The following is a 12,805-nucleotide window of genomic DNA, read 5'->3' as shown; positions in this document are numbered from 1 at the left end:
AAGCTTTGCCAGCTCTATCTAAAAATGATGGATGAGGACTGGAGTGGTTTATCCAATTGATGTATTAGCAGTGCCTCCAACAAATCTATAATTCATTTTCTGTTGAGAATTTATTCAGTGTAATTACATCTTTAATTAGGATTTTTATGGCTCATTGTTCATAAACAATGATGAATATGACTTTTAAAACAACGAGGCTGAAAAAAACCCGGGTGAACTGTGAACACCATTTCAGATTTTGTTCTGCATGAATTTTTCTATATTAAGTGTCCTCTATCCAGCGTGATGTGGAAATAATGAACTGCCGCCTTAACTTCTCCTAAGCTCATTAAATTCATTACATTGAAACAAAAGGGAGCCAGAGTCCTTGTTTATTTCAACTTAATCTAGGGGATGGTGCTTATTGGAGCCCGCGGAGTGCCGGGTGCACTTATGCATTCATAAGTTCATTGCTGCAGCGTTTCCTCGTCTCTGGGTAAAGCCAATTGGTCTCGCTGGGTGACCGGGGAGCTCAAACCGCGGCTTTTTAGTGAAATGTAGCACTTAAACACTGAAAATGTAAGCACATGATTGATGTTTAACCCTTATACCTCTCCTTGGCAAATCTTGATGCGCCTAAATTACAGCAGAGTAACTGATGTACAGCAGTTTAATTACTCCAGCCCATACAGTGGGTCAGATTTGATGATTAGGGAATGATCTGACACTTTATCATCATAAATTAGTCATTGCAAGAATACAAATTTCCCTAGGCAGATCTAAAATTTCTCCATTAAATGATTACACTACAATTGTTCAGAGACTCCAGATACTTTAACATGGTAATAAAACCCCAAGGTTTTCTCAGACCCAAAATCCTTTTCCTTAAAATCACACTCCAGTCCTTTAAAAAATATCCAAGATCGTTTCCTTAAGTCTGACCACCATCCACAAACCTGAAAGGGTGATAAGTCTGGCATTTATTTTGCAAAAGTGCTTTCTTCCTAAAGATCGACCCTTTTTTCAGGGACTTTCTTCCTACTGCACAGATTTTAAAAATACCTCCCAAGTTTACCATATAAACATCTTTGCCTCATCTGACAACTATCACAGACACCCTTCTCCTGCCTTTACATAATTCACATTCCGATCTGCTTCCCTATCTTTACTCCACTCCCTCTTCTACCACCTGATCCTTTCTGTTTTACTGCGTTCACAGTACGTTGCGGTGCCTACGTTTGCAATGTGTGCTTCACTCTGTTCTCCTTCCACGTGTGTTGCTTCTATCAAGGAAAGAGCCCATGCTGTCTACCAATTAATTTTACTTATGTTCATGAAGATATATATATTCCAATCGTAGCCACTAGGGCATTGAGCTGCTTTATAGTGAAACACAACTAGCATTGAATGAGTTGTTGAGAACTAACGGTAGGGAGGGGATGCGAAAGACTGGTAAACCAGGTAGGTCTAGTCTCAAGATATGAGCTTCTAGATCTCTTCAGAATGCAAGTCCTCCTTTTGATGCTTGAATGGAGTTGCCTGGCTCATGCACTGGGCTCTTCCTGCCAAAGCACTAGGAATAGGCCTAGATGCCTCTAAAGCAGCCACCGTGTACCAAAGCAAATCCATTGTCCAATGGATAACTATTACTTCCTGCCAATACCAGAGACATCTGTGGTAAGATCAGTTATTTACATGTGCCTGCGTGACCAGGTTTTGTGGTGGGGTACTGAGTCTTGGAACATCCTGGACCTACAACGCAGAGCTGAACCAAACTCCTAAAGCCAGACTTCTCCAAAAATCATTTGTCTGAATCCTATCTCCATGGTCGTGCCCACCCTTTCCTACCATCCTGGACTCTTAACCAGCCGATAATTTCATGCTCTCCTGGTTTTTCTTGCTCCTTTTCCCCACAACTTTACTCTGCACTCACAAAATGACAACCGGCGCCTTACAAAGCACAAAACAAAATTACATCTTTTTTTTCTTTAGAATTTTTGTGAGGTTTCTAAATGTGTCCTCATTGAGGCAACGAGATAGCGCACACTCCCACGGCCCTCGAAGCTTAGTGTCTGTATACCCTGGTGCCATAGTAGGCAAATGCAGTTCAAAATGTCCTTTCAAGCTGATGTGCGCCATATTATGTTAGAGACAAATAAAGGAAGTCGCATATTTGGGGGTTCTTGGAACTGTAACTTCCGTTCTAAAAGTCTTTTTAGTAGAGGTTTACATTTGAAAGTGGCATACTACTCTGCAATATCTTGAAGCACTCTTTTTTCCAATTACATTTATATTGAGAATCCTAAAGGAAAAGTGAGTTTCACCCAGGACAAAATCACACTGGACCTCTTTCACAAAGACAGCAGTTGCTGCGTATACAATTTTGTGATGCTGGTTTACACCTTTACTTGGAGTACATTTCGATCCCACTAAGTGCATATACATATTTGTATTAATATCTGGGGGGTGATACCTGTAAGAACTATGAACACCCACAAACTTATGAGGTTGTGCTGTTTCACATACCTTTTTTCAGAGTGGCCCATACTGAAATGCCCATAATCCTGCCCTTCACTCTAAACTTATGAGTGCAACAATTTCGCCACCATGGTGATTTTCTGAAGTTGTAAGTAAACTTTCCAAATCTAGAACATCATGAATTAGATTGAGAAATCTGCATTAAGGGAATGCAGCTTTTGAGGGCTTAAGTTGCAGTTAGGTGAACAAACCTGTTTCAGAATTGTTCATTAATTGCACATAAGGATCACACTTCGGTTGTACGTGCTCAATATCAATGCGAGCAGAACACCCAACACTTTCTATCCCACTTGTGTAATACTTTAGCCTTGTTGTCTCATCCCTGCCAACAACTTGATTTTTTTGCTTGTGCTAAGCCATTTGCTGTGCAAATTGGCAGGTCTTGCAAATAAAAAAACACAATTCGCAATGTCTGTATGGGAACTCCTTACAATTCACAAGGCCTAAGAAACCCCCCCTTGCTACTTGCAAGGATATATGTTGAAGGGTTCATACTGCTCCTGTGGCAGTAGAGCATTGAAAGACTGCACCAGCCTTCGTCTGTCATAAACAGTTCACAAAGTGGATGCTGTCAGAGATGGAAAGCTTCCACTGTGTGAATGGCAGCTGCTGGCATTGGAACGAGCAGGCATCATTCTAATGGATCACCGCACGCATGCCCGATGTCTTTTCATGATGTGCCGCTTTGGTGGTATTGCACCTGAAGGGGCTGTGGTTGCAACAACAGCAAGTTGTGGGTGCAACACTAGTCTTGTGTTCCTTACAGTCTGCAGTCTTTGCAATCACAGGTATTAGCAAGAATTCACACAAGTTAGTGTTTCATGAATACTGATGAGGGGGGATTTCGGCAAGTCCTGGTGGATTGCCTCTTCGTGCCTTACTAGATGTTCTAATATAGCACCAAGTGTTGCCTCGGCTACGTTGCAGACCTTGTGTGAAGGCAGTACTTACTGTGCGCTACTGCAACCTGGCTAGTTGTACAGCTATCCCCTGATTTTCCTCCGGACTTTATCCTTCATATTGCTTGCCCAACACCACCACCCATTCCACGCTTTCTGCCCTTGCTGCATTAGGTTAGGAATGCAAATATCTTTTAGATTCCAGACATCCAACCATTCTTAGCAAGCACTTGGAGAGGCTAGTGCCTTGGTGGCGTCTGATCGATGTCAATCTCTCTCATGGTACACCAAACCACCCTTGTAAATTGATATTTGGGAAATACAGACAACCAGCTACCAAAAATACTTTGATCTAATTATATATTTGAAGTCTAAGAGTTTACTGTCAAAATAAAGACAGAAAAATGTAACACATAAGAGTAGGCAAACGAGCTGGAAATTAAGTTGACACAACAAAACGTCTTACCATCAAAAAAATAGCCTCAAACGCTTTCTAACTGGTTTACTGATTTAGTTCAGTCCTACAATAGGTGGAGAGGGAGTTATGCTGAATTTTGGACTTTCACAAGCCTACTTTTACATTTTTACTTATTGAGCAAAATTACATTATTAATCACCAATGTTTTATATTTGCTGTGTGCGAGTCCTTACTTATATATACTCATGTTTTACTGTTGCATAATGTGAAATCACTGTTTGGGGCTGGACATTCTGCAAGAATGAAAGGAAAGAATCCATTAAACGTTTTATGTTCTTCTTTTTGGACGGGGCTGCGTGACTAGTAACACTGCTATCTGCACTGTGGTCCCCAAGCTCACGGATGGCTACACAAATAACAGTTTTAAATGCCCTTGACCAGTAAACGGTTATGAGGAATTGGAGAAGTTCATAAAACCTATTCCCATTCAACAAAACTCGCCCTAAAAACTTTGACATCTTTTAGTAATTTGATTAATTTACATTCTAACATTTACTAAAGATAAATGGAAATAAGTGTAATGCCTCTTGGACTGCCCCTTTAAAATGAATTAAATATATTATTTAAGTGTATTTGTGCTTATTAGACTCTGCAGTTCATGTAAATGCTTAGAAACCGAAGTGATGCTCATGGGCAAACAATGGGCGACCATCCCCCCGGCGATCTGGCCAGACGTGTTCGGGGAAATCCCCTCCCCGAAACACGAAATCAAGACCCTCGGAGTCTGGCTAGAACCCGACCTCTCAATGAAGACCCAAGCGGCCAAAACGGCCGGGACCTGTCTTGGGCTTCTGCGGACTATCCGCAAAATCTTCCCCCTCCTACCGCCCGTGTCCAGGAAACTACTAGTTCAGGGCCTCATAATGTCGCGGTTAGACTACAGCAATATGGTCTACCTAGGTGCGCCGGAAGCTACCTTAGCGAGACTGCAAAGAGCCCAGAACGCAGCAGCTCGCCTAATCATGAGCGTACCTCCCAGAGTATCCGCCAAACCCGCTATTAAGGCTCTGCACTGGCTCCCAGTCCGCCAAAGGGTGGAATTTAAAGCCATGTGCACGGCCCATAAACTAATCAATGGATCGGGACCTGCGATTCTCAGCGGCTTGGTCACCCCCTACATAGCACCGAGAGCTCTACGGTCTGAGAACGAGCACCTGGCCAACATCCCCAAATTCAAGAGAACACGTACCGGAGGCCGACGTTTCTCTGTAAAAGCGTCCACTGGTTGGAACTCCCTCCCACGCTCCCTCAGACTGGAGCCCAACTACCTGACGTTCAGGAAAAAACTTAAAACCCTCCTGTTTCCTAAATAAACCCTTCGCCCTTATCCCCCTCAGCAGGTTTTAATCTTCACAGCGCGGGGATGCCCTCGGGTCACCAGGCGCTCTACAAGTTGCTAAAATAAATAAATAAATAAATATGAGCTGCCTCTAAAATTTATGGTAAAAAAACAAATTCATCAAAATTATTTACAGTTCAGCAACACTTTTTAAAATCGCCCTAATGCAATTGTTTAATAATTGAACAGAGGTATAAAGCCCATGTATGTTTTGCTTTTCGAATTGAGTTTGCATTAACAGAGACCACAGAAAACGTTTACACTATGTCAAATACTTTGAACGCAAAAATAATACATAACCTAATGAGGCAACTTCCATAATTTCAAAGTGGCACCTACTATATGAACGTATATTTGCCCATTTGACATGATAATGCAATAATGGAGATCTCAAAGGCATCCTAAGTAGTAACATTGGTACTCCGGATCAGGAACATAAAACAAGTATTAAAATGCACCTAAAGAGGTTTTATATTTTGGCCAGGATTTTAATCACTGTTTGCTTGCGGCCTAATTCAAGTTGCACTGATCTCTAAAAATAGATTGAATGCGTTCATCATTCACTTTGCATTATCAATCAATTTTCCAAATTCTTTGACCGTCAATTGGTCTTTTGGTGTCGCAACTCTACCACGTTTAGTCATTGTTCCACCCCATAATAAATTACATATATGAACCAATCATGAAAGCCAATTTTCTGCATACATGTAAATGATGCCAAAAGAATATTTGCATGGAAGTTATGTTGGAAAGAAAATTCCACACAAGATGAATGCTAAGATTGCATATGCTATAGTTGTAGATGAGCTATTTGATTAGCTATTTGCCAAATGACGTTCTCTCTTTTGCTGTGTTTTCTTTTTAAAGCTGGAATTCCTTTCATAATGACTGGTGAGCTTTTTAAGCAATCTCACCGGTCTGCCGCTTACATCGTGGGTGGATCCCTGAACTGGCTGTCGAACTTCACTGTTGGGTTTGTCTTCCCATTCCTCCAGGTAATATTGTTTTTCCATGTATTTAACACATAGCTTCTGAATGTAAATATTTTGGCAAATATAGCTGTCTATAGAACCTCATTTCTATGTGTTTTTTGTTGAGTGTTTTCAATGAGATGGAAAGCAATTTGCAGATGAGATTTTCTTTCTACTTACTTTGGTCTGCATTGTAGCCTAAAAGATGGAATGAGGATTACGTATATAAAATCCTGTTGGTTAGCTCTTACTCTTAATTTGCTATGAAAGTATACCACAAGTTTCAAGAAAAGCAAAGCATCCAAGCACCTTTCCAGGCCAAGGTGGGTACATTGGAAACATGTTTGCACTGTATTCTGGGACTACACACTTAAAGAATTGTTATACGTTTCTATGATTTAATTTTCGTCCATGCACATTTAAAAAAATACTTTCTTTTAAATTCCTTAGTGTGACCTAAAATTAGGACCCCTCCACATACTTTGCATGGGGGTGGGGGAACATAACATTTCGATGACTCAATTGCAGAGCCCAAGCATAAAAACCCAACTCAAAAACCTCAAGTTGGCATGTCCAGACAGGGACAAGGCCCTAAAAATGTTTTCTGCTGTGGCAGGCCTAGCTGTCCTAGGTAGAAAACCAGAGTGCAGAATGTAATACTAATACTGTATATCTGGAATGGGACCAGTTAGAAAAATAATTGAGTCGCTAATTTTATTAGGTACTAAAAACCCAAATCAATGGGGAAGTCTGATTTGTAATACATATTGAGGAAAAAAAACTTTTAGAAATGTACCCTTTACCTGACTGAACAGTTAGAAGGCTAATCTCTTAGCTGTCATCTCTTAGCCTGCGTTCCATCTTCAAAAGGTGTGAACGAGGTCTGTAATGCCTCCCAAGAGCAAGCACTAGGCTGTACTGAATGGCCAGAGCTGATTCTGCTGAGCTCAACAGAATGTTTAGAGTGGGGGCTGTAAGCATCTTGTGGCACCGCTCTTTCCAATCCTGTTTGGCATATCTGTTAAGCCAAATGTTAAACTTGGGGGCACACTTGAAAGGTAGAGAACAGGCTAGCAAGACAGTTCTTGTGGATCCTCTTTCTGAATGCTGAAGGACGCTGCTTTTGGTCTACCCAGACCTCTATCTCTTGGTTCGTTGTGGGTACAGTACCTGCTTCAAACTGGATTTGTATGTTGAATTTGGAAGGACACTGGTGATTTCCCTATGATACTACCACACACACACACCCAGCCCTCAAAACCCAAGTTTAGTTTGGCTGAAACGTTCACCATCTTGGAAATGCCCTGACACATGGGCATTTTCAGCCTGTTTGCAGTAAGGCAACTAGGAACGCCTGTAAAAGTGGGTAGGGTTGGCCCCGAGAACTTTTATCCCACTAGTAAGGGAGGGGTTGGGAGCCACCCCCACCAGCTAACTGGTGCCAGGCATTCATTTGGCACCTATGTTTCATGCTTCATAATAGTCTTCACCTGTATTTACAGTCCATACCAGGCAGTTATATCTTCACTTTTGGAGGGAGTACTTTGAATACCTTTTCTCTGATCTTAATAGCAGTTTAAAATGATTGATGGTGCACCTTTTTGTTTTTTCACGTTTTATTCTTAGGGCTTCTCTGAAAGGTTAAAACAAAGGAGGATGTCCTAGAGTATCAATTGCTCTGGCACCCATAGGCCAACGTTTTCAGCTGGTGATTTTATTGCCCTGAAAGTCCCGGCTTTCATTTGGACTGAAAAAACCCTGCTGGCATTCTCTCCATTTTATTATTAGACCCCTCTATTTTAACAGGGGTCATAAAAAAAATTTCCCTCGGTCAGTGAGGGATAGAAAAAAATTATCTAAATGGGATGGGTGTGCAACATCCCACCTCCAATAGCCCTTACTCAGTTAGGCCGTCATCGTGTCGACAGACCCAACGTGTGGGCTCTGTTGATGGCATACTGAAGGTCTGCCTGTCTCTAAATGAGGTGGGCAGGCTAAGGGTTTGGTGAGTGGGTACACCGGTGTGTTTGTGACAGAGTACTCTGTTTGCCAAACTCTAAATCAGGCCGGTAGTTGGTTGCTAGGATCTTCTCAAGTAATGCTTGAGTATGTCTGGGAACATAACTTAAGAAAAAAAATGGAATGAGTTGTACCATTAACTATCCATTGAATTTCTCTACAAAAAAGGTAAGAAAATCCCAGAATCCTTTTTAGCGGTGTGCAAAAGGTCAGGGCCAAAAGAGGTATTTTGTTTATCCTTGGAGTGTTAAACCTAGAGTGAAGCCTGCTTTTCTGAGTTAACCAGCTCCAGGAGCATGAAATTTCAAGACAGATTTAAGGTTGCGGTAATAGAAAAATGATATACATGTCTATTCTAATGACACTATCATGACCAAAGCCAATAATAGAAATTTCAATGCTTTTGAGGAGCTCTTCCACAACCATAAGAGGTCTAAAACAACCCTTGCAAAGAAAGTAGAACAAGGGTAGTGAATCCATTAACCATGAACCATGCAAGACAGACCATCTTCCCTCACAACCAGACCTACCAACAACAGTTAACCAAGGGGCACCAGACTGACCATCGCAAGAGCCTGATCAGTCCAAAAAACATAGACCATTCATTTATTACTGGCAATAATTCCCAGAGCATGCACCACTATTTACTGGATTCATGTAAGGGCATGAACGAACCAGAGTTCAAACATATTAAGTCATGCAGCACCATAAGCTATCAATGCTACCCTGAAAGTGTGCCTCATCCATACCAAGTTTCTAATGAACTGCTCAGACATTCAGCTGAGGTTCACAATCTTATCTGCACAAATTATCTACATATGTTCCCGATAACAATCTTGGATCATAGATGGTTCTGTCACAACCTTTGACAAATTGATGCCCCAAAACTACAACATGTTTCACAGAGACCGGGAAGCCCATCATAACACATAGCTTTCCTGCATGGAGATGCCAATTACACTGTATACCTCTTTTGAATGTGTAGCACCTCTATGTACTAACAACCCAAAGAGCTCATTAAAATTCCAGTGGTATATTCCACTGAGAAACCATACCTTTTTCGAAACCAACTCTGATAAATAGCCCTTTTTATCCAGTCTACAGCACAAAGTTCGAACAGCGGGAGATTTTAACCACTGAAGATAGACCTAACCCTAAACACAATCCAAACATCATGAGAAATACGCCAGCCTGGTGCTTTAGCCAAGTTGTAAATGGCCCAATCCACACATCATTACACATATTAAATGTAGAGACTTATTCAGAGTGCCATTGTAATTCTGATAGGGCCAACACTGGGACTTACCAGCCAATCAGGATTACGAGTTAGAGCATTTCACCCAGAGACCTGTTTGTCTCCAGGCCTAGAATCCAAACTAGAACTTTTCTACCTCCACGTTACCGATTCATTCAACAAGTGTGTCCACTCGGACATTTGAAATTGGGAGTAAACTAATCAACTGGTGAAACAAAATAGAATTAGCTGAACTATGTTCCCAATGTGAATGAAGATGGAGCAAGATGCTAGCGTCCAAGGAGAACATAAACTACACACTACAAAAGAGGGCTAGTATAAAGCCATAGAATGGGTGTTGAAGACAAACTTCATGAAACACATTGGCAAATCTTCCAAAAAATCTAGAAAGATCTGTAGTTTCCAATAACTGAAGAGTCCAGAAGTCTTGAGGAGGAAAAGAAATGTCCTTCCTGAGAATAGCGCAGTGAATTCATGTCTTTCAATCAAAAATCACAACTTCAAGAGAATATTAGGATTGGCACTGTCCCGTTCCTGTCCCATCTATTGCTTGGTCAACTCTATAAATGTTGTGCACAACCACAACACTGAGGTAGATCCTTGGAAGTGCTGTGGAATGCCCAACTTTAGGACTGAAGCAAACTATTTGTGCGTGAGCAAAGTCCTAAAAACGAAGCTATTCAGGATAGCCTTGGATTTTCTTGAGTGAGATATACTGGATGGGGTTATGCCCCATTACTGTTGGACCCCAGCTACACCACAAACCTGGACTTTCAAATAAATGCTAGTGTGAGTTTGAGGCAAGTTAAAAAGCCTTGCAATTAGTTCAGTGGACGCTGCTGTAAGGCCACATAGTGGAATTGTGTACATTTATTAGAGAAAGGGATGCTTGATTAATGCTTTGACTCTTTTCAGCAGTTTGCAACCGTCTCCAATTCACTGTCCTATTGATTCTAAGATTTCATTTTTAACTCGTTTTAGTATTTATTAAAAAACAGAGGTTTTTCTTTGGGTTTGATGGCTCCATCGTTTTTGCATTTGATCAAATGCTACAAATGGCTGAAGTGGATCACAGTGTATTAGTATTCAGTAAACATACTTGAAAATAGTTTGCATTACTTAGCTATTAAAGGCCCAGTACCCTCTTTACAATGGTGTTGTCTTAACACGTTAACTGTATTTCCATAAATATAAAAAAATTATGTCTTGGTGTTGCAGATGTCTGCTGGGGCTTTCTGCTACCTTGTTTTCTGTGGGATCTGTTTCCTGGTAGCACTTTATGTCTTCTTCATCATCCCGGAAACCAAGAATAAAACATTTATGGAGATTAGCCAAATGTTTGAACCTTCTGCATACACGCGGTTGTCTGCTGAGGAACTGAAAATGAGTAAGTACAATGGATATGGTGCCCTAGATAGCAACTCACTGGAGATCTCCAGATCCGGACCATGACCTATTACGACTTCCAGATTCATCATCGCTAGTCAACGTGGTGTGCCTGCTACACAGCATACCAAAGACTGTTCACAGAAGGCTATGGTGTTACAACAAACAAATGATGGACGGAATGCTGACAATGCATACATTCATGCAGAAGGCTATGGTGGCATATTGCTTTCACTTGTGTACTCAATGAAATGTGGCATTTTAATAGGCAGATATGCCAGTAACCAATCTGGGATCATGGAGTGAATTACAAAACGTTGTGTGCTGTAAGCTTTTAATTTGAACATTACATATCCAACCACTGCAATGTGAATAATTTGTTCTATAATGTACTGTTGAAATAAGAAGGCCAATTTATAATGAATGCCAAAGCCCTAAATATCCAGTGGATGATAACTTATGAAATGCTTTACCTCAAATAAATTTTTAGCAAAAACTTGTTTCCTTCTGGTTCACCTATCATATTTTCGGATGCATTATCAGGCTCACTGAGATTCTACAGATGGTGGTATTCGTGACCAGCTATTGGTACTCCTACAGAGCTGAGTACCTTATCTTACAATATAGCCCATCTTCTGTGTTGACCATAATCTGTTAGTCCTAATTTTTATTAATTTGCCTGTTGGAAATTTCTTGCTACCTTTTCATATTGATGGAATCAACTATTTTTTGCCAGGTAACAAGCTGTTTGCCTCCCAATGTTTAGTTAGAGATCACATAAGGCAACCCACCAGGTAATCCGGGTACCTGATCACTTAAGTAAGCACACAGGTTATTGAGGTACCTGATTGCGGAAGTAAACACACTAGGCATTCAAAGTACCTGCCCACTGAAGTGAACCAACCAAGCAATTCAATGACCTAATGACCCAAGGAAACCCACTAGGCTAGGCTGTTACTAGACCGGTTATTTTCCAAAGGAGTTGTGCCCGTCTCAAAATCCAGATTGAATGGTTGTATAAAGAAATTAAGAGAGGTGGCAACTAAATCAAACTCTATTTCATGAATATCATAATTCACCTCCCTTTACATAAAGTTGCTGATCAAATTTTTGTTCAGAAGATGATCATTGTGCATCACTGTTGGAACACACATCTGATAATACAGAAACAGCCACATCTCGTTTTCTGACCACTTCAAGTAACCCATTCCACTGTGCTGTTCTAAACAAAGTGAGAATGCTCTTTTCAGACAATGCAACAGGTAAGTATTTATGGGAAGTATTGATATCTATTAAATGTTTCCAGCAACAAATGCAGGAGACAGGTCTATACTTTGTTCCCATTATAATTAGCTGTCTATGGGTATGTTTTTTTTAAACCTAGCCTTTAAACTCGATTTCAGACCTGACCATTTATCCAGGTCATTGTCCTCCACATCTGCACTAGAGATCAAATGTGTAAACCCCGGTTGATGGTATTATTTTACTGTCTGTAAATGAACGAAAGTGTAAATAAATGACTGTACATTAAATAGTTTCGAGGCAATCTTTATTGAGGAGTAAAAAAGACTGGGTAAAGAGGGACTTTAATTTTTTTCTTTTTGAAGTCAAGCTGGTTGGTCTGGGAATGCATGATCACAGGGAGGACATTCGGTAACTTTTGCCCTTAGACTGAGGTGTAGCATCAGTGTGGTTGGAGAAGCTGTCATAGGAGTTAGTTGGAAAAGTGAAGGGGAACCCCTCCCAGATGTGCAAGTTCACACCCTCCTTCTCGGCCACACAGTGCACCCTCTCCCCTCCTCTTAAATCACATGGGGAACAGTTTATGGTGCATAATGGCCACAGTTTATTACACATTATATCAATACCTGGGTCATACATTTTGCAACTTACTGGTTGCTCATTCTCAATCCCCATGCTTACTTGTTAAACATCACATTT

At 40.9% G+C, this 12,805-nt stretch overlaps 1 protein-coding gene across 2 annotated transcripts in view; it reads left to right on the top strand.

The window, feature by feature from the left end:
- LOC146867631 (solute carrier family 2, facilitated glucose transporter member 9-like) overlaps positions 1–12,396 on the top strand; it is a 348,731-nt gene extending 336,335 nt beyond the window's left edge. For both annotated transcript variants that reach the window (XM_085606472.1, XM_085606473.1), the window contains exons 11-12: positions 6,101–6,228; positions 10,697–12,396. In XM_085606472.1, coding sequence (XP_085462598.1) covers positions 6,101–6,228; positions 10,697–10,930 — 362 coding nt within the window. In that variant the 3' untranslated portion in view covers positions 10,931–12,396. The remainder of the gene's footprint in view (positions 1–6,100; positions 6,229–10,696) is intronic.
- Positions 12,397–12,805: the final 409 nt, after the last annotated feature.

The sequence above is a fragment of the Triturus cristatus genome, chromosome 1_2 (assembly GCF_964204655.1).
Source record: "Triturus cristatus chromosome 1_2, aTriCri1.1, whole genome shotgun sequence".
In the NCBI taxonomy this organism is placed as follows: domain Eukaryota; kingdom Metazoa; phylum Chordata; class Amphibia; order Caudata; family Salamandridae; genus Triturus; species Triturus cristatus.
Note: the sequence above shows the minus strand (reverse complement) of the source record. Positions and strands in the feature narration are given on the sequence as shown.